Source organism: Opisthocomus hoazin, chromosome 13 (assembly GCF_030867145.1).
Source record: "Opisthocomus hoazin isolate bOpiHoa1 chromosome 13, bOpiHoa1.hap1, whole genome shotgun sequence".
In the NCBI taxonomy this organism is placed as follows: Eukaryota; Metazoa; Chordata; class Aves; order Opisthocomiformes; family Opisthocomidae; genus Opisthocomus; species Opisthocomus hoazin.
Genome location: NC_134426.1, coordinates 29,419,630 through 29,441,773, shown reverse-complemented (window position 1 = coordinate 29,441,773; position 22,144 = coordinate 29,419,630). Strand labels below are relative to the sequence as shown.

General features: G+C 47.7%; 1 protein-coding gene across 4 annotated transcripts in view; it reads left to right on the top strand.

The window, feature by feature from the left end:
- The window catches only part of TTC28 (tetratricopeptide repeat domain 28), a 179,702-nt gene that overhangs the window by 122,648 nt on the left and 34,910 nt on the right, over nt 1-22,144 (top strand). For all 4 annotated transcript variants that reach the window (XM_075434966.1, XM_075434965.1, XM_075434967.1 and 1 more), the window contains exons 5-11: nt 1,068-1,575; nt 11,012-12,353; nt 12,737-13,260; nt 14,877-14,986; nt 15,283-15,412; nt 15,837-16,055; nt 18,416-18,581. In XM_075434966.1, the coding sequence (XP_075291081.1) occupies nt 1,068-1,575; nt 11,012-12,353; nt 12,737-13,260; nt 14,877-14,986; nt 15,283-15,412; nt 15,837-16,055; nt 18,416-18,581 (2,999 nt within the window). The remainder of the gene's footprint in view (nt 1-1,067; nt 1,576-11,011; nt 12,354-12,736; nt 13,261-14,876; nt 14,987-15,282; nt 15,413-15,836; nt 16,056-18,415; nt 18,582-22,144) is intronic.

The following is a 22,144-nucleotide window of genomic DNA, read 5'->3' as shown; positions in this document are numbered from 1 at the left end:
CGTCCTAGTAGATGCAGTGGGCAAATTAATCTGATTCTCAGGTAATTTGTCTTGTTAAATACAGCTGTTTCTTGGTGGTAAGAACTCAGGTTTTCAAATAGCTGTCTGTCTTTAAGATGTCCCCAGGGAACAGAAGCTCCAGCTGCTGAAATACTGATGTCTTTGCTACAGTCCCAAGGTTGTTTGGGTCTCAGTAACAAATGATGTTGTGCGAGAAGGACCCAGATGCTAGACAGTAAGACTTGCTCTCTTCAGAGCATGATGTGCCTGGCCTAAGAGCAGTATGTGGAGGTGTTGGTGACTGCACACTGGCCTGCTGGTGTTGCAAGATAAGCAGCAGAGGCATCTTCCTGCTCCCACTAAGTTTTCCAGCAGCAGGTGTTTAACGGGTGTTTAGCCTGGAAAGAAGATGCTGCAGAGTCCTCGTGGTGACAGCCTGCAGCGTGGTTATGTCAGGTTATGTCAAGTTCTGCTGCTGGTCTTTGGCACCAACCTGCAGGGTCTCAGGAGTCTGTTGCTTTGATGTGAGCTTACTGGGTGGAGGGTGGAACAGAGCAAGCATTCATTTGCTGTGTTCTCTGCAGGTGAATGTCATTGTTTGTGTGCTTTCTTAAGAGCTGCCTTACACGGGATTGTTTGCTGTGTCAGTAGGACTTGGTGTAGGTGTTAAAGTAGCTGTGAGAGGTGATGCGAGGTGTGGCTACCTGCAGGGCAAGCTCCGCTCTGTGAGACAACTCAAGCTGGTCCTGGAGTGCAGTTTTCTGCAGCAGTCGCTTTCTCTGTCATCTTTGCAGTGCCGTCCTTCCCCTCTACCAGGTACACAGACACACTATACGCTTCAGAGAAAGAGGTAATCCTAGCCCTGTTCTCCCGAGTCAACCCCATTCCTGCTGCCTCCACCTGGGTTGCCCTGAGGGGTGTAGAAGAACTACAGAGACCAGGTTTTCTGGTTGATAGTCACATTCTTACTCTAGAATCACCTTTTCTGGCTTTCATTTCTAGGGCTGGGGCCATATGAATTGTTTCCATGAATACTTGTACTTACTTTTTCTCTCTTATGCCTGCAGGCAGCATCCTCAGCACTGAGCAGTCTGGGCCATGTGTACACAGCCATTGGGGACTACCCAAATGCACTTGCTAGCCACAAGCAGTGTGTCCTCCTTGCAAAGCAGTCCAAAGATGAGCTCTCTGAGGCGCGGGAGCTGGGCAACATGGGAGCAGTGTACATTGCAATGGGGGATTTTGAAAATGCGGTGCAGTGCCATGAACAACATCTTAAGATCGCCAAGGAGCTGGGGAACAAGCGAGAGGAAGCTCGAGCCTACAGCAACCTAGGCAGTGCTTACCACTACCGGAGAAACTTCGACAAAGCCATGTCCTACCACAACTATGTGTTGGAGTTGGCCCAGGAGCTGGCTGAGAAAGCCATTGAGATGCGAGCCTATGCTGGCTTGGGCCATGCAGCTAGATGTATGCAGGACCTGGAGAGGGCTAAGCAGTACCATGAAGAACAGTTGCACATCGCTGAGAGCCTGCAGGACCGAGCTGCTGAAGGCAGAGCCTCCTCCAATCTAGGTAAGGCCCTGACATGGAGCAGAATTTGTCAGGGAATGCCGTGGCTATCAGAGCTGCTGCCAGGATGCAGGAGGTTTGCTGTGTGCTATCATCTTGGTTACCCCAGTTTCACCAGACTGTCTTCATAAATTAAACAGGCACTTGGCAGATGATGTGCCGATGTAATATGTCCCATGTTCAATTATTAACCAGTTAGAAAGTCACCAGAACGCACAAGCTCATGGCAGAAGGGAAATGAAAAGGTGAAGTGCACTTGAAGAGCTATTCAGGTGTCAGAAATAAACGTAAGTCTTGCACTAAGGTGATGCCGTGAAAATCTGGAATTGAAGACTCAATAGTCGGCAGACTATTAAGCAGGTATTCTTTATTGCGGCGCCGGGCACACGGGGGATCTCTACTCCAAACGTGTGCACTGAAGAGACACAGTTACTAGGTATTTATGCTATGTTAACTCACATATTCATTACATTTCCAAGAAATGTTTATCATAGTAATGGCTTTTCCGAGAATTCATTAATATATGGTAATGTCCGTCGCACATGTTTGTTTGGCGTCTCTCGGTGGGATCTGCAGATTATCCTGCAGCCTCCTTATCTCTGTAGTTTGCATACCTGTTCTCCCAAGGCCCAGGCGCCTAAAGGAGGGATTATTCAGGAGTCCCTTGTCTTGCAACCGTCCCAATTATTCACAAAGAACCAAGACTTGTTTCTGACCACCTGAAGTGATAACATCCCCTACATGTTACATTTGTTACATTTACAGTTATCAAAGGCAAGAAGTGATGTGGTTTATTACCTGGCCGTTTCTTTGGGAGCTTGTCAGCTGGCTATGTCAATATATTGCTGCCTTGTAAGTTGGGAGATGCATGGGTCAAATCCTAGCTAAATTTGTTTTCAGAATGTATACATTAAAATGAGTGTAGGAGTCTGATGTTCTTCAAAGGAGAGACGATGGCGTCCTGCTGGCAGGCTGAGAAGGACTGAATTACATCGAAGTGAAGTCCATTCCTGCTGCTTTTTCACAGCGCCAGATGTGGGAGTGACCAAAGATGCGTTTCCGTCTCTGCTGTGGGATGCAGCATTTGCACTGCTGATGTTCCAGCTGTCGTTAAGGACGTGTTCTCAGCTGTCTGGGAGTGGCAGAACAGCGCTGTTGCTGGTATAACAAAATACATGTTGGCTGGCAGCCCCTGAATCTCAGCTCTTGCAGGCTGCCCCACGCTGTAAATTAGCTTCTGTTTCTGCTTGCCAGTTGGCACTTGGTTCATTTGTAGTTGCTAATTGTACTCTGATGTTATCAACAGCAGGTAATTGAAAAGGGCTTGATGTATTACTTAATTTCTCTTAATAGCTGAGTCTTCAGGAGCTGAATGAAGAAGATAAGGTGAACTGGAGAAAACAAAACAGTCCTAGCTTTGTAATTAGTGTTGCGAATCTCCTGCTTTACACAAATTAGGGCAAATGTGTAAGGAAAAATAGGTTTGTGAGGCAAAAGTGCCGGTGGCATATTTAGCATTAGAAAGCAGTGAGCATTGGTAACATTCCTGTTAGTGTGACAGAGCACCCAATGGGCAAGAGGACTGGGGGGATGAAGCCTGGCATCTGGCTTCCTCTAACATTTATGTAAGGCCTTTTGCAGAGAGCAACAGCAGATGCATCTAGCAAAGCACGAACTACATCCCCCATCTCTGCTGCCAGCGTGGGGCTGGTCCTGGGGAGATGCAGAGATGTGAGGGATCCACTGGTCTGTGACAGGGACAGAGGGGTCCACGTGCCACGGGGCAGACTACAGCTCTTTTGCTAGAAGGAAGACCTTAATTAAAATTCTGTAGCATTTCTTCTAACTGCGCGTATGTTCAGTGTAGTCTGCCTCTGTGCTACTCAGCATCATAAAAAAACCCAACAAACTGGTACAGAAATGTTGAGACAAGGTGGGCTTAGCAGTTTGCTGCAAGTGCTGATACTCATTGCAGTTGCTTTGCCTCATTGCAGAATGAAGCAAGCACTGCTGCAAAAGCAAGCAACTTGCTCTTGTTCCTGAGCCTTCGTGATACTCACTTGTGGTTTAAATTCTCTCACCATTTGCTGGCTCAAAATCAGTCAAGTTGGGACTAGAAAGTTCATCTTAATATCATTGTTAATCTTGCAGCAGCTTTGGATTTAATGATATGTTCAGCATGTAATTCCAGAAATTGAAAAAAAAACAACAAAACAAAACACATTTTGGTGCAGCAGAGAGTGTGTTTCTTGTGTTGGATTTAAGCCTAAATATAACTTTTAGTTGGTATGCTGACTCAGCCACTCTGTACTTTGTATTAGAATAGTTTTCCTAGCTTCTGACTGCGGGATCTCACATTTCAGCTGTTATTTGGCTATATTTTTATGTTTTCCTGGTCAGAGTTAAGTTATACTGGAGAAAGAGAACATGCAGTTCTTGATGAGAAAGTCTGTTGCTGTTGTTTAAAATGCATCCAGTCCCAATTAAAAAGTCAAGTCTTAATTGTTGCTTTCATCTAATCCACATGCAAAACAAAACCTCATCAAAATAACCATGCTGACAGGCAAAAATAAAAAAGTATCTAAATGTGTGTTTCCAAGCCAAAATGTTAGAGTTGGCCTCTCTGCTGAAGCAACAAAAATTTTCTGTTTGCATTTCACTGACTTAGATGGAAAGCTCTCTTAAGTGTACTATCTAATGCTGAGCAGGACAGACACAGAACAGAACATAGCCCAGCTGCTGTAGTGCTCTGCAGGGCGATAGAGTGCGCGCTGTGACTTGGGAAGCAGAAGGTAATGGACTGAGGGCAAGTCACAAGTTATCTAGCCTTTCACAACAAGGAGATGTGGAGTTTAACCAGAAGTCTCAGACTGTCAGCCTCTGCAAAGCAGATGCTGTTTCCAAATGTGGAGGCTTCATGCAGAGAGCTGGCTTTTCAGCCTCTGCAGCTCTTAAGGTTTCTCACTGCGATGGAGATAAGACACATCAGGTTGTTAGTAAAACACAGTCTAGTCTCTCCCTTGGTGCTTAGCATCTCTTTGCAGTTACAAGAGAACTTTATGCCCATCTTCATGTGCTTGGCATGTTGTCCAGAGGTGCCAGATATTTTCTCTTGAAGCCTTTTTGCAATTAGGGTCAAAAAAGGGTGGTTATGTATGGACATCTCGTCCTCGATTGCTGAAGGACTAGCGAACTCTCCCAAGACCCCTTTCCCTCGTATCCTACAGCTCATGGGCCTGCTCATCCAGCATCGGAGTATGAGTCAGATGGCAGGTGCTGTTAGGCTCTCCTGTCTGCACCAAGGAGGCCAGTGGGATATGGTTCTCCCACCACATGGGTGAGCTTCAGAATCACTTTTGCTGTTTCAACTTTCAGCGTGTTTGTATTTCATTCTGAAAGAGCAGGTTCAGTCAAGAGCAATGTTACCTCAGTCTAAGTTGGAGGCCGTGGTGCTGCTATGACCCCGTCACGACACAGAGGTTTGTTCTGCGCTGGCTATTGCTAGTGGGAGACAGGAGGTCCCTTTGATTTCTGCTATAACCTCCTGCTGAGCTCCAGCACAGGAGCTGCAAAGACTGTTCCAAAGCTAATCTGGTATTTTCTCTCTCACCTGACCGATCTGTTGCCTGAATTGGAAAAATCAGTGGTTTACATAGGCAGAATGTAACTTTTGTGATTATTTAGCTGATGTCTTATACAGGTTTCTACCAGTTCTGACTGTATGCATCACTAAGAAAAGCAAGCTTGTGAATGAATGTAATTTGTACCATTTTTGGTGCTTTACACTATATAAGGCGGTATCTCTGACTGTATTCTCTCATGTCTGCTGGGTTCTTGTCTTGGGTCTGTTCTGCTGTATCCTTTGTGTGCTATTCCAGAATGTAGTCTAGTTGTCTGACCAGAGGACTATCTTTTACTTTGAAGTCAATGATTATCACTGTAAGAATGAGTCAGAATGCTGATGATTTAAAGTGACAGTGTGTTTCTGGATCCTCTTCCTTAAGTGGCCGCAACAGATGGGTGACAGCTCAAGCAAACTAATGTGATAGCAGGCTCCATGGGTGAGGAGAGCACAGCTTTGTTCTCTGTTATGCTGCTTGGTTTTGTCCTTGGTATCTCTTGGTAAACATTTGCTCACTGTTTTTCTCCTTTCTTGGCAGTAAAGAGGCTGGCTAAAACATTTAGAACTGTGAAGGCTTCATCTCCCATCCATCTACGAACCTCATTTTTGTCTGTTGAGGAATGCACAAAGAGAGAATATATTTGGTAGGTGCTGATTTTGCAGTCTTGAGTCAGAACCTTTCCTTCCTGGGCCATTACCCCTGGCAAATGATGGAGACATACCAGGAGGTATGTGTTATCTCCAGGTTCCTCTTTTCCCAAGAGCAGCCTTAATTTTTTGGATCAAATTCTGGGAATTTGCTTGAGCAGGACTTGTGACAGAGCAGCCTTTGGGGTGGACGTAGTGTCCAGGGTGAAACTCCATCCATAGCCTCTCCAGAGAACAGCAGCACTGGCTGCTTCAGTAACCTGTTGCTCTAACCTCTAGTATGAATTCTACTTCTCTGGCTGCTGTTTGCCTTTCAAAGCCATGCTCTGTGTCTGACTTGCCATCTTCCTCTCCCACTTTCCTTCTCCTTCATGCAGGACAGGAGAGGTTGGTGTCCTGGGGCAGGAATTCCTGTTATCTCCAGCCCCAGATACTCCTTTTCTTATCTATCCTCGAGTGTAAGTATGGAGTGGCAGTGGGAGAGAGCCTGGGTTGGGTCAGCATCCCCAACACTCTTTCTCTGTTGTCAGTTCCTACGTGCTGAGGGATTGAGGTAATTGCAGTGAGCACAGGACTTCTCACTAGCATCCTCATCTTTCACCCACCACTCCTGTGGACACAGCTCCCAAGTTGTCAGTGGCATTTTAATGGTGACCACTGTGCACTGACTTTTCTTGTTCCTCACAGTGGAGTCTCTTCAGAGTTCTTGAGCTTTGGGGCTGAGCTGTGGTGTCCTGTCTACTCACGAGGGCCTCCTAAATGACCTTGGAGACCAAAGATTTTTCCTTGTCTTTCAAGTCAGCGGAGTATTTGCCGAAATGATGTCCAGTGCTACCAGAGATGTTGATCCAAGGAGGGCAAGAGGGATGGGATGGAAAAATAAGGAGAGGAACTTTGTGGCAGGAGTAGGAATCACATCTTAAAGCTGATGATCCATGGATGGCCAGAGGAACCTCAACCTGATCGAGCATCTGGTACTCTGCACACAGCAGTGATCTGGCCTGAGGACAATAGTGGCTGGTAGATACACTGGTATAAGAGCTACTTAGAAGGATTTTTTGGGCAGAAGAGAAATTGTAAACTAAAGCATGGATTTCACACCAAGTTCCTGACAATATCTTTTTATATATTTTCTTAGTGTACTAGATGTTAAAAGCATGAATTTGCATTCTACGCTGCTCTTGCAGGCAGGCAGCTTTGCAGATATTTTTCTCAGCCTAAATTTTCCCATCTCATTTCCGTGTGGACAAGAGAATCACCAAATCATAGGCCAGACCTGCTTGGGTGTCATCTTGGTTTCTAAGGTGCCAGCTTGGAAGCTGATCTAGATTTGGATATTAAACAAAATAATTATTGCACATTCCAGATGAGCAGAATCCCTTGCAGGCCAAAATGAGCCTCTCTCTTTCCTAAGAGGAATCTGGTCTTGCAGTTTTGTTGCTGAAGGTTGCAGCTAAGGAGCTTGCATCGTGGAGGACATGGGAAAGAATGTCAAACAGCTTATGTTTGGCGTGGCTGGCAGATAAAACATACATGGAACTAGTAGCTAGGTGTAGAGTCAGCATCCCCTCAGAGCAAGCTACATGTCTGCAGTCCAGGGCCAAGGTTGTCTCTGACAAGAATTTTGTTCAAGAGTATAGCTGAGGACAGACCGAGGATGGGAAAACACAGTTGCCAATTGATGGGAGGGAGACAGAGCAGGACGCTTGGAAATTAGGGCAGGGATGGCAGCTTGTACAGAAAGGATGATGGGAACCCAGTGAGTAGCAGCAACACAGCAGGGTAGTGAACTGGGTGGTTGCTCTTGTTTCTAGGTGCCAGGGCAGAAAGGCTCAGCAGGTATTAGCAGCCAGTCTGTGGAGCCCGTGCATCTCTGGCAGGCTGCATCCCTGTAGTTTCTCTGTAAGATCTGGGTGGCTGTTTCTAGCCGTGTGATGGGAAAGGTCTACGTGCTGTTCTGAGTTCTTCCAGGTGTCTGACCTTCCAGCCAGTCCTCGTCTGCCTCTCCTGTTACTCTCTAATTGAGCCTGTTGGCATCTGTGAACCTCAGCAATGCCATTGTGTCTGGTAGCTCCTGGCAGTGTCCTGGTGACATTTTTCTTACTTTGTTCCTTGAGAAGTAAGGCTATGTTTTATTTCTCAGCACGACACTTGGGATTAATGAAGCATAAGGAAACGGTCTATGAATGTGCTTTTATACTGAGTCTTGCTGATGAGTTCATCCATGTCCTGCAGCAGCCAATTCCACCTGGAATATTATTGGTGATGTCACGATCTGGTGGTGTAAGCATTTTTGGGAGGGTGGCCTAAGAGCGAATGGTCTGTGTGCTGTGTAATACCATGGCAGCACAAGCTGCAACTCATGGAGGCGAACAGTGTGTTTTTGAGGCAGCATGTTCTCCAGCAGTAAGGGATGTACATGTTCCCAGTGTAATTCCTTGGCCCATGAAGGGTTGTTGCTGGCCTCAGATACTCTGCCAGAAAAGCTGTAGAAGCTCAGTTACCAGGGAATCTGTGATTAAACTAAGGGAAGTGGAAGATGCCTCCTGAGACATAGAGTCCAGTCTCCTGTTACTGCACATGCCATACAATGCATAAATTAAACACGGGCCATTTTAGCAGTAATGTTTTGTTTGCTTCACTGTCTTACTGTAGGGCTGTTCTAGGGCCTTGGGACTCTGATGGTGCAAAAACTTTCTGCAGTCGATGCCCCTCTGTGGTAAGCATCAGCATTGGTCTGTAAATTGATAAACTCTTCTGCATCCAACAGGAATTCACTGGATGTCTCCTTCTCTTCTTGTTTCCAGATGGTGACTCCCTGCCCTTGTATTCTTGAAGTGCATGTTTTTGCATAGTTTACTGCTGAATTTCGTCACTCTGTTTTTGTTACCCTGGTACACAAGGTTGTCCAGTCCTTCCTCCGTTATAATCTCATGCTTCTCTGTGTCAGCAGTGCGTTTTAACTGGGTTTCATCAGTATGTCTCAAGTAGCACTGGCTTCCTTTGGGTCAGAGTTGCCACTAAAAATTTTTAATAAGGTTTGGCCTCATTTGTGCTTTCTGACTCTTAATTAAGAGGAGTGTCATCAAAGAATAAGTTACCTAGGGAGTCAGCTGAACTCAAATTTGCTTTTAACCTGTTTTCTGTCCTCTCTCCCTTCTGCAATCACTTCAGGCTGAGTGCTTTCCCACACCTGATTCCTCGGAGGAGGTGGAGAGTGGTGCTGGTGGAGAGCAATGGCATGTCCTGTCTCCTCGAGGAGTCTGTCTGTTCAGCAGTGAGAGATTAGGAATGCTTACTCATCCCCTTTTTCTGGAAACCCTCTGTTTCCAGAGGTGGCTTACAAGGAGCGATGTGTTTAGGTGGAGCCCGCTGCGTTACATCTCGCTGGGCAGGGCCTGGCTGCTCATGCTGGAGCCAAGGCATCCCCGGGTGCTGCCTGGGAGGGACACAGAGTTCAGGAGACAGGGCTGGGAGCTCAGGCTCCCTGGGGCAGCACTGGTTCTGCCTGCTTCCAGCTTGGACGCCTCTTGCTGTTGCCAGGGGAGAGATTTAGCTAATTCCATCTTCTTTAGTTTCTGAAGCAATGGGATGCTTTCATGGTGACTGTTTTTTGAAGTTTCTAAGTTACTTAGCTTTGTGTCCAATCCAGTTCCACCCCTGGTGATTACTTTGTGTTTTTTCTACAGAAAGCGGTGGTCTTTCCTGTGAGCACTCTCCTGCGTGCCACAGTGCAGCTATCCATGAAGCCCCAGCACTGGCTGTGCCTCCAGATGGGAGATGGAGGGCCAAAATATTCATGTGGGGGTCACTTAGCTTAGTTCATCCCGGCCTTTCTGCCACCACCTTTCCTTGTTTTACCGGAGGGAAACAGCAGCCTGAGGTTCAATACCTAACGCTGATCAATTAGAGCTGCAGGCTCATTGGAGCTGAGGAAATATTTGGCCAGGAGCTGGACCAAGACACCAGGGAGCCAGTCCCTCCTGCCATGAGCTCTAGCTTTGATCATGATTGCAGTGCAAGGGGAGAGAAACAAACTGTCACCAGCAGCCAAGCATTTGCTGGTTTGATCCAGTTTTGTTCTGCGCATGTTTTCTAAATTACTTTCTCCTGAAACCTCATGCTAGTAGGAAGGTGAGCAGAATTTTTTAATGACTTGCTTTGACAGAAATACAGGTAATCCAGCCAGAATGCTTCACGCTGACGTAGTGAAACGTGGGTTTTCAAACCTACATGAGTTTAAAAAAATGAATCTGCAAGGTCTGAATTGCCTCAGGAAAGCAAATTTCAGCCCTCATGTTCCAGGCTTACTTGGAAAGCTTCTGTCTTCAAATTTCTCTATAAAAGCACAAACCAAGAGGAGACTGGTGGGCAGGGTCTGACCACAGCATGCTGTACTTGCAGGTGACTGGGGAGACAGCTGCCTCCAGACCCTACACATCTCTTCCACCTCACCACGCTGGGTGTGATACAGAGATGGAAACTGGCAGCTGGTTGGTTTTAGGGGCAGGGAAAGATCTGAAGGTGTCTTCAGGTACCAAGTAACTGTGATGAATCTGCAGGATCGGGTAACTGTGTTTGCAGGGCCCGCGTCAGTGGCTGCTGGATCTCCAGGCCTGTTCACAAGTGTTCACAAAGGAGCCACATGTATTATTAGCACAGAGTTTAATTGAAGCATAAGTTTTAACGCTAGCAGATTCAGAGCTCCTGTTCCTGTGTCTCGTAACAAGTACAAGATAATTTGATTGAAATTGAAAAGCGAATGCAAATGCTTTCTTGTGCAGTGTGTTGAATATGACCTCTGGAGTCGCCAGGTATCACTGATGAAAAAAAAAAAGTAGCATAACTAAAAAAGGAAATGGGCATTTTGTAAGGCCAAACTGTCCAGTTGTTGTGGTGAGTGTATGCTTCACATGTAATACAGAACCTTTTCCAGCTTTGCGTGTTAGGAGCGAGGAGGCAGTTCACTTGGGAAAGACCGTGCCACATCGGCTGTGCTGGGGACGAATCAGGGTGCTGTGGCGAAGGGATGGGGTTGCCCGGTGTAGAGAGCCTGGGGAAGGGGCCAGGCCGTGGCTGGGCTTCATAGAAGTCCTGGCATAGCAAGGTGTTGCAGAAGGGCTAGCACGGAGGAATGTTTTTGTTGAGCCCATTTCTGTTATTTTTCAGGAATCATTCACCAGATGAAAGGCGACTATGACACTGCACTGCGGCTGCATAAGACGCATCTGTCCATAGCTCAGGAGCTAAGTGATTACGCGGCCCAGGGCCGGGCCTATGGCAACATGGGCAATGCTTATAATGCTCTCGGCGTGTATGACCAGGCTGTCAAGTACCATCGGCAGGAGCTGCAGATTTCTATGGAAGTAAATGACCGTGCCTCTCAGGCATCTACACATGGGAACTTAGCAGTTGCCTATCAAGCGCTGGGTGCCCATGACCGTGCTCTACAGCACTACCAAAATCATCTCAACATTGCCCGGGAGCTGCGAGACATCCAGAGTGAAGCACGGGCCCTCAGCAATTTGGGCAACTTCCACTGCTCGCGAGGAGAGTACGTGCAGGCAGCCCCTTACTACGAGCAGTACCTGCGCTTGTCCCCAGAGCTGCAGGACATGGAAGGGGAGGGGAAAGTTTGCCATAACCTTGGCTATGCCCATTACTGCCTTGGGAACTACGAGGAAGCTGTTAAGTACTACGAGCAGGATCTTGCCTTAGCAAAGGATCTTCATGACAAGCTGAGCCAAGCCAAAGCCTATTGCAACCTGGGCTTGGCCTTCAAAGCCTTGATGGACTTCAGCAAAGCAGAGGAGTGTCAAAAGTACCTGTTGTCCCTGGCCCAATCTCTGAACAATTCCCAGGCCAAATTCCGAGCTCTGGGGAACTTGGGGGATATTTTTGTCTGTAAAAAAGACGTAAATGGTGCAATAAAATTTTATGAACAGCAGTTGAGTTTAGCCCATCATGTTAAAGACAGGAGACTGGAAGCCAGTGCCTATGCAGCCTTGGGCTCTGCATACAGAATGATACAGAAGTGTGACAAGGCTTTAGGCTACCACACGCAGGAGCTGGAGGTGTACCAGGAGCTGGGAGATATGCCGGGTGAATGCAGAGCACATGGTCACCTTGCTGCAGTGTATATGTCACTTGGGAAGTACACCATGGCCTTCAAGTGTTACGAAGAACAGCTGGAGCTTGGGCAGAAGTTGAAGGACCCCAGCATAGAAGCCCAAGTCTATGGTAACATGGGCATTACCAAGATGAACATGAATGTCATGGAGGAAGCTATTGGCTACTTTGAACAGCAGCTGGCCATGCTGCAGCAGCTCAGTGGAAATGAATCTGTGTTAGATCGGGGCCGAGCATATGGGAACCTGGGAGATTGTTACGAGGCTCTGGGAGATTTTGAGGAAGCTATAAAATATTATGAACAGTACCTGTCTGTGGCACAAAGCTTGAACCGTATGCAAGATCAGGCAAAGGCCTACCGGGGCTTGGGGAATGGGCACAGGTAAGGAGCACTGCATATGTATTCTAATGACAGCCAGGGAAGTACAAGTACAAATGGATGCGTTGTGTTACTGATGGGGTGTCTTTGTGTGGCCATTGTACGTGTGCATGGGCATGTGGCACAGGAGCAAGGAGCAGAGTCCTCTGGGTGCTGAGGACTATGCTACTGGCTCAAATAATGAAGCTGATGTTGCCCTGCCCAGAGAGGAAGATAAGTTTAAAGGGCGGCAGAAGAAGGAGGCTGATTTGAAGGTACCGGGGATGTCTCCTTGGGGGAGCATTTGTCTCTGCCTGAAGGATTTGAACTGGCCTCTAGGGGAAATGACAAAACAGCTTTCAGGAAAATACTGGGAAAATAAATGCTGCTGTTTTCTTCCCTTGTAGGGCTATGGGGAGTTTGCAGCAGGCTCTGGTGTGCTTTGAGAAGAGGCTTGTGGTGGCTCATGAGCTCGGGGAGGCATTTAACAAAGCCCAGGCCTATGGGGAGCTGGGGAGCCTACACAGCCAGCTGGGGAACTACGAGCAAGCCATTTCTTGCCTGGAGCGCCAGCTGAACATCGCTCGGGAGATGAAGGACCGAGCTCTGGAGAGCGATGCTGCCTGCGGTCTAGGTGGGGTCTACCAGCAGATGGGAGAGTACGACACAGCCCTGCAGTACCACCAGCTAGACCTGCAGATCGCAGAGGAGACCAACAACCCCACTTGCCAAGGGCGGGCCTATGGGAACCTGGGCCTGACCTATGAGTCCTTGGGCACCTACGAGAGGGCAGTGGTTTATCAGGAGCAGCACCTCAGCATTGCAGCACAAATGAACGACCTTGTAGCCAAAACTGTGTCTTACAGCAGCCTGGGGAGAACTCATCATGCCTTGCAGAACTACTCTCAGGCTGTTATGTACCTTCAGGAAGGTAAGAGGCTGAATTATGCAACACAGCATGTTGTGGTAGGCACGGGAGGTCAGGAGGGAGGCCTGAAGACATGGAGACAAGTGAGGTTCTGCGAGCATGGGACTAAGAGGATGTGTTTGACAGTGGCCTTTAATGCAAAAGCTCTTGTAGACATCCATAGCTACTGTTGAGCATCTGTGGAAGCAGCTGTCCAAGCGGGCTGTTATGGGCAGCACGCCGTGTCAGTTGGAGCCGTCCTGGCATCCTGCGGACAAAGCATTACAAAGCACATCCTGTGCCTTCCTGGTGGTGTCTCAGCTAGCTCTGAGCTTGAATCCCGACTGTACGTGGCAGAGTCTCTTAATAAAGCTCATTTGTGCCTGAGCCTAGGAGTAAGCTTCCTCTATAAATAGTGTTGCACACCAGGAACTGACTGGGAAAACTACATCAGGTCGTGGTGGATCTCTGTGATGCCAAGAGCAGGTCTCAAACTGATGTGTGCCTTGCTGATTGCCACCTGGCTTTTCCTTCTGTGTTCAAGTGGGAGTGAGACCAGGTGGGTGAGTGTCCTCTAAGCTGTGAGTGAAAACGAGTTGTGTTTGGCAGGGAGGTGAGGGAGGTTCAGCCCTCTGTGTCCAGAAGCCATCTGCTGCTGCTGAGCGCCAGGGTCAGTGCTGGCTTGTGAGTTGCGCTGCTGCAAGGGATTCCAGCATGCAAGTAGCATGTGTTCAAGGTGGTGGCTCTCTGATGCGGGAGATGAGTAGTGTAGCTGGAGTGTATGAAGCTGGAAGCCGAAGGATTAGTTTACATCGGTTAGTCTGGTTTTCCTGCAACTGACCTTGGCAGGATTCCAGTATGCTGAGGGAATTCAAATAAGTCGGTGGAGAAGAAATTAAACACAGCTCCTTCTCCTGGTCCGACGCACAATTCCTGAAAAGCCTGCAAATGCTAGCTGCTACTGAGCTGCATGGCCATGGCCAGGGCCCTGCTCCCCAATCTGTGGGAAACCTGGGGTGCCTAAGAAGAGGGGACAACGTGTCCTTGTTGTCAGCAGGGCCCACGGAGGTGAGCAGTTTGGAGCGTGGTGGAAGGGGAGATGACACGGAAGGTGCTGCTGGAAGTGCGACGAGCTCCAGGATGTTCGCACCAGGACCCTGCACTCTGCTGCGGCTCAGCACATCAGCCGTGCGGAGCCTGCCAGAAAGCTGGGGAGAGCTGGTGGGGAACGAGCCAGTAATGTGGCAAGAGGTGTCTTTTCTGTCAGCGTTTGGCAGCTCAGTGTGATTTTGTTTGTCTGTGTGGCTTTTAAGGTTTACAAGTGGAACTTCCAGGTAGGAGCTTAGCGAGTGTGTCTCAGGGGACTGCACCTTAGCCTCGCTTAGGGAGGTCTTGGTCCATGGACATGTCTGTCTTGCTGAGGCGCCTCTCCCGCTGGTGCCGACTTGGGTGTCCGCAGCAGCTGCCCAGCGCTGGCGCTGCCCTGCTCGGTGCTCGCGGCTCTGCGCTGCCCGTGCCTGCGGCAGGAGCCCCGGGCCCGCCTGTACCGGCAGCCTGCCAGGCTGCTGGGCAGAGGCGCTCCACCCAGCACCGCAGCCCCTGCTCCCCCTCGGCCCTCTCTCACTCTGACTGCTTTTCAGGACTGAGGCTGGCAGAGCAGCTGGGACGCCGAGAAGATGAGGCCAAAATCCGCCACGGCCTTGGACTCTCCCTCTGGGCGAGTGGGAACCTGGAGGAGTCTCAGCACCAGGTACACCACGGTCTGCCCTGAGCTGGCGGGCTTGCGTCCTCTGAGCCCTTTGGGTCGTCCTGTCCTCGGGAGAAAGTGTCTGCTGCGTGCTGGGGAGGGTGTGACAGGCACTGGGCCGACCTGGGCCCGCGCACCTTCCTGCTCAACCTGAAGACACCTCCGCTCTGCCCGGGACACTGTCGTCCTGAGGGGCTGTCTGAGGCAGAGCTCTCCTGGCCGGGGATCCCCCTGCTTTCCCAGCCAGTGCTTTTGTGCTGTGTCTGTAAGGAAGTCACTGTGGCTGTTTTCCCTCCCAGCTGTACCGGGCCTCAGCACTGTTTGAGACCATCCGACACGAGGTGCAGCTGAGCACAGATTACAAGCTGTCACTCTTCGACCTGCAGACATCCTCCTATCAGGCCCTGCAGCGAGTACTTGTCAGTCTCGGTAAGAGATGCCATCATATGCTGAGTCTGAACTCCAAGCTCATGCCAAGAGTTCAAATGAAGTGGTGGGGAGGCGGTTCGTGATAAATCCTTCACTCCTCATCTGTCCGATGCTGTACAGCGTTTCTTTGCCAAGACAGAAATAAGGGTCTCCTGCTTTGGGTTTTTGGCACCTTTAGATCTTCTTTCTTGCTTTCTCCATTCATTTGCCATTCTGTGGCTCATTTTCCCATACACTGTGTCACTGCCTGCAGCCAGGATGACCTGTGGGACTGTATTCTGGTGCAGAGGCTACTCGTTCCAGAAATAAGTGCTGTGACCCTGCTTACCCAGGTTTTAGTTTGGGTTGGGATAGCAGCTATTCCTGCACATTGTGCTGCAGACCACATTGCTGTCAGGTCTGAGAGATGGCTTTGTCTTTTCAGGTCACCATGATGAAGCTTTGGCAGTAGCAGAAAGAGGACGAACGAGGGCATTTGCTGACCTGCTTGTGGAACGCCAGACTGGGCAGCAGGACTCTGATCCCTATTCTCCAGTGACCATTGACCAGGTCCTGGAGACAGTGAACAACCAGAGGGGACTTGTTCTCTACTACTCGCTGGCTGCAGGTTATCTGTACAGCTGGCTGCTGGCTCCTGGGGCAGGTGAGGTCCTTTTTGGAGATGGGAGCCTGTGAACAAGCCTTACAAAGGGAGAATAGTACCATTTGTAGCTAGGAATGAACCTGGGACCAGAGTGAACGTACAAGGGAGTCCTTTCTATCTAGTACATTAGAGCTGAATAGACTGAAAACTATGGCATAGCCACAACAATAATGACGTAGAAGTGCTTATTCAGGGCTTTGATGTTCAGCTGTAGATGGAGATGTTTCACGTGTTTAGTATTTCCATTTTTCAACCTCCAATCTGTATATATTTCCCACAGGGCAGAGCAGAGCAGTAAAGAGATTGCAAGTATGTTGGCTCTATGAAAATCTTCTGTGCATAAGAATCCCTACTTTAATAATATTTCTGTGCTTTATCCTTCCAAAAGCTTTTGACATTTATTCACTGAAGTGGATTGCAGAAAACAGAAGGGCGTCCCTGCTTCCTGATATGCCATTGAACTGACTGATCCTCTGAATTCTCCTCATATGAATGTGGAAACACTTATCACAGAGGAGCAAGGAGGATTAATTTGAAGAGTATTGCTTTTTACAGACAGCTGTTGTTCATTATCTAATAAAGTGATGACTGTAAATTTTCATGAGTTCTTTCTGGATATAATTTAATAATTGCAGCCCTTCACCATGACAAAGCTAAAGAGATAAAAAGCACTGTTTAAATTGCACCACAAATGCTTCGGGAAGGAAAGCAAACATTCACAGATGCCTGACTTCAGATGGGATGACAGAGGTTGGAAGATAATGCTTTTTGGGAGCATTTTGCGTTGTTGCGTGTGTAAGTGTGAGATGGCGTTGTCCTGCTATGTATCCAGTCACTAACTGGCTCTGCAGGACTGTAGTTTGCACAATACAATGCCAGTAATTCCATAGTACTGATACGAAGCTGAGCTTACTAAAATTATATGGATCAGAAGTGTAGGGTTTGCTACTAGACTCCATGACCAGTCTCAGGTGGGTGTCAACAGGACGGGGCCACACTCTTTTCAGCGGTGCCCAGCAATAGGACAAGGGGCAGTGGGTACAAACTGAAGCATAGGAAGTTCTATCTGAACACAGGGAAGAACTTCTTTACTCTGAGGTGACGGAGCCCTGGAACAGGTTGCCCAGAGAGGCTGTGGATTTTGCTTCTCTGGAGATACTCAAAACCTGCCTGGACGAGGTCCTGTGCAGCCTGCTCTGGGTGACCCTGCTTCGGCAGGGGGGTTGTACTGGGGGATCTCCAGAGGTCCCTTCCAACCCCTACAATTCTGTGATTCTCCTTGCCCAGACTGGGTCTTACAGAAAAGCAGTTGCACTCCTGAAGTTACATGGGTTTGTGACTGCCTCCTTGAAGGCACGGTCACCTGTTGGGAAGAAGAGGGATCTGTGGTGCTTCAAGGGTTCCACTTCAACAGCTTTACTGGGAAGCTCTTAAGCTGTGACTCCAGCCCAGCTGTGGTGACCTCCTCTTGTTTTGTTAGTGCTGATGCAGAGAGTAGCTTCAGTGACGGCCCAGGATCCTTATTACCCCGCTGAGACAGTACCCTTAGAGCCTCTTCGCTGATCTATATTTGCTGCTGTTGCTGCAGAAGGAGTTGCTTTATTCTTTATTCCTCCACTCTTCTTAACTGGTTGAATAATTTATGTTGTCAAGGCAAACAGGGCATCCAGAGCAGCCTTTTACTGTTGATCACAGGCTGTAGAATTAATTCTATCAGGAAGGATAAGCCAGTCTGAGTGGAGGAAGTGTTTATCTGCAGTAGTAGTTGATCTTAACAAAACAGTGAGTGTCCTTTATCTGGTTTAACCATTGTGAAATGCTATATTTTAATATTTTGCTATGCATTAATCCATCTGTTTCTTTATATATAATGTATTTTCATGCATAGAAGTGAAATGAAAAGTCTTTGTGTGATGTGAGGAGATTCTGCTGTAGTAATAACACTCTTATTCAGCATTTGGGCCTTGTGTGTTCAATTTATGTCATCAGAGGTTATTAATAGGTATTTTTCGTGTGCATCTATTGAAATGTGAATTACTCTGGTAGGTGCTTGTATGAAAGATCTACTTTATAATTTATGTGAGAGTGCTGCAATAGCAAATGCATTCTGAGCATCTCATAAAAGCACTGCTCTGCTTTTGTACCTTTGAGCCATCATCTGCAAAGTACAAAACTGGATTTTAAAAGCAAGGCTGTAACATAGGATGCTGGAAAAGCCCTGTGGAGACATGGCATGGAATGCTTTGCTCCACTTGTACTGGAAACGCTGAGTGCTAGGGTCTGTGCCACCTTCCCAGACAGCTGCTGGCAGTGCTATTCCTGCCCTGCAGAAATAACCTTGTGATTCTGGTGCCTTGCAGGAATTCTGAAATTTCATGAGTATTATCTGGGTGACGGCCTGACAGAAAATGCCGGAGACTTCCACGAAGCCAACAGTGTGACTCTGCAAACAATAACAAACTCTGCGCTGGAACAGTACATCTCAAGTGTGCGGGAGGCTCTGGGTGTGGATTCCTACTATAGCCGGTAAGCTGGGGGTAGCATCCTGGTTCACGATCTCCCACCTGAAAGCAGTTCATGACAGTCCGGGATGAGCTAATCGTCCAGGAAGTCTGAGAACTGAGAGTCAGAGTAGGGGCAAGTTTTCATTGCAGCAACAAAAAAATCACTTTATCTTTGTATCCATGGCTGTTTTTTTGCCCAGTAACTCTGTATGCATATGCAAATAATGTTTCCAAAGGGGACTTAAGTACATTTGTTGCCTGATTTGTTAACCAGCCCCCAAAACTGGTGTGAGTGGAGGCACTGGCTCTTCTGCGTTATACGCTGTTTTAGTCTTTTTTCAAACTTGTGCGTTTCTCTGCAGCACCAAGATTTGTGAGTGAAACACTCTTGAGTCTCTGAGGCTGTGGGCAAATGTCCTCTTCCTTGCCCAGCTTTGATGGTGAAAGCACTAGCAGTGCTGCCCCAGCCCTTGAGAGCTGTTAGCAGCCTGTGTTAGAGGCTTCCACCCTGCGGATCAGTCTGCAGGGGTAGTGCACACCCAAGCGTGGTGTTTCAGGTAATGATGTTGGCCAAGAAAGAGGAAATGATGGTATTGATCTTCCAATCGATTTGTGCTCAGGGTTCTGTGGGCAGCTGGGAAGCTGTTCAGCTCTCCTAATTAATCCTTATTCATCTTTTGTGCTAGCTACCGTAGGCAGCAAATGCAGCTGCATAGCTGACACTGCAGTGGCTTGAGTTAGAGTGTTGTTGTGCAGAAAGCAGCAGTAAAACCAAACTGTGCCGTGTAGTGTGCTCACCAGCAGTATCCTCAGCTTCCTCCCCTTGATGCTCACACATTAATTTGACAGGATGGGCATTTTCCATCAGATCGAAGTAAGAACATAACCCTGGACCTGAAGTTTTCCCGTGTTTCAACTGTGCAGAGTAGTACCGTATTTCCTAGTTGCTTTCCCCAGGGCTTGCTCCAGTCTCTCACAAACAAATTAATTCTCCCCTTGGGGTAGGGGGAACATGGCACTTGATTGTGTTATGTCCCCAGCACCAGTAATGAAAATGGTTGCAGTCGGCTTGCTGGGTTTGAGGCTCTGAGAGGGCTGCGGACATGTGTGCTCAGCACGGATGGTGAGTCCCTCCGTGCTTTTTCCTTCTGGGGAGCATTGGATGCTCGAAGGAAGTTGGAAGCTATCAGAGGTTCTGGACTCATGCCTGGTAGATTGCTTTTGTCATTTTCGCTGGTTTCAAAGTAAATTAAACAATGTGTGTTAATGCTGGGATGCTAAATGTGTCCTGAAAGGTTTGCAAAGCAGTATGGGCTCACGTTGTGGTGACACATTCTTCTGGTTTTACCTTTCTTTAGGGAACTGAAGAGAAAGCTCTGCCTAAGACTTTTATCCTTTTTTTTTTTTTCTTTTTTCCCCCTCCTGTACCAGAAAAATACCAGATTTGTGAAGGTTTGGGAAAAGGTGTCTCTGTCTAATAAATCGGTGGTGCACAGTCCCAGGCCTGTCTGTGCTTCTTGATGCTCTGGCATTGCTAGTCCAGGGAATGCATGCACTGGGGTCCCCAGCCTGGCCTCCTGCTCCTGGAGCCAGATTCTGGGCTCGGGCCAGCTTGAAGAATTGCTTCAAAGGGCCACTGCCAAGCTGCTTAGTATGAGCACTGGGTTGCCAGTCAGGAACCAGTGCTGCGCACTTTGTATGCGACCTTTGAGGCCCGTCCAAGCCTTGCTGCTGTTGTCCAGCTTCTCCAAGAGAGACGGCAGCTCTCCCATCTTAGGCCACTGCTAGAGACATGAGCTGGGACAATCTCAGCAATGCAATGGCATTGCCTCTGTAGCTTACCCTCTGTCCAGAGGACTGCTTGAGCCCTCTGGCCTGGGGCTGCCCACTCTGCGCCAGCATTTCTCTTCTCTGATAACCCACTTCTCTGTCAGGGCTGCGAAGTCTTTGGGACCTCTCTGATTTGGGTATGGGGATAGGACCAGTGCTGCCACAACACAGAGCAGCAAATGGCTTTTCTCTGGTTCCTCAGAGAAGTCATGTGTTGTAAGGGGAGCCCTGAGTATCTGCAGGCTGCCCTTGGGGAATATGGCCGGCGTGTGTGGGCTGGGCTGTGCAGGGTCTGAAATAGCAGAAAGTTTGAACAGAAATAGTGTGTTCACACTCAAGCATACAAAATGCTGAAAAGCAGCCATTATTCCTGCTTGTCCGGGAACATCTGAGATAAAAGAATTGCAACACTTTTGAAAGTGTCAAGAAAAAAATCTGCAAAATGACACTGGCTGGGCCTAGTATGATTTCAGCTCAGAGTCATTAGCTAAGAAAGCTCATTAAAATGAAAAAAAAAAAAGACCAGCAAAATCAGTGATCTGTATATCAGTGTGCTGTTTGTAAATTCTTGGCAGCTGGCTAAACATTTATATGCGGTTTATGAATGGAATGAATTTCCCAATAATTGTCTACGTTTACATAATGTCTTGAGGCCTAAGTGCTATTATTGGCATTATATCCAACTTCAATAGAAAAGTTTGTTACCTGTACTACTAGAAAAGAGCTTGTCCAGAACACTGCCAGCTTGGGAGGAAATCTCGAGGTTTTTTGCTGTGTTTTGGGGTGGTTGGATTTTTGTTGTTGTTTTGACAGGATGGCTGTTGCTTCAGTCTCCTAAAGAACACAAGATGCTTTTTTCTTAACTTTTAGTGGGAATCTGCCCCAAAAATTGCCCATCACCTGCTACATAAATGACTTGCAGATTTTTGCAATCTGCTAAGATTGTTTTAGACGCCCCTGTTATCGTTAAAATTAACTTAATCTTGTAAGAGCTAAACAAATTACACAGTCCCAGAGTCTTCATGCAGTGACAAACTGAAGACAGATCAAAATCTTTGAGGCACAGCTTCAGAGCCCTAGAACCTTACAGTCCATAACCCTAACCCATGGTATTTTTGTAAAAGGTGCGGACAGCAGAATGAAGCAGATTTGTGGCCATATTTGACCTGGCCAGGTTGCAAAGGAGGAGGAAAGTAAACCTCTCCCCAAACCAGAAAAACCTAAAATGAGCCACGCATTGGTCTTCCAGACAAGAGAGGAAACTTAGTAAGAAAGAGGTGAAAGAATCTGAGTTCAGATGGACAGCGTGTATCTAGAAGAAAACTTCTCTGCTTCACTGCCCTAGTCTCCAAGGAGGGAAGCGATGTTAGAGTAATCTGTGTGGTTTTGCAGCTAGGAGATAGATAAAGCCATGGGATCTGAGGTTTAATTTCTCTCCTGAGGATTTGTGTTCCCTTGGGGCAGCTGCATGATGAGTTTGTTTTCCTTTATGGTTGTTCTACTGCTTTCTATAAACATTTTTGTAATTACAACACCAGTTATCCTTAAGTGATGATACAAGATACAAAACAATTTGAAAAAATCTATGCTACTATTCTGAAAACTTCTGGTGAACATGGTGTTTGATCCTGTTTATCCGAGCTTGACACTGGAGTCTGGAAGTTACTTTGGAGAGTCACTGAGCATTTGGTATTGCCATTGGGGGAGGATGAACTTTAGTCATCCGGTGAGACGAGGGATTTGGGGATGCAGTCT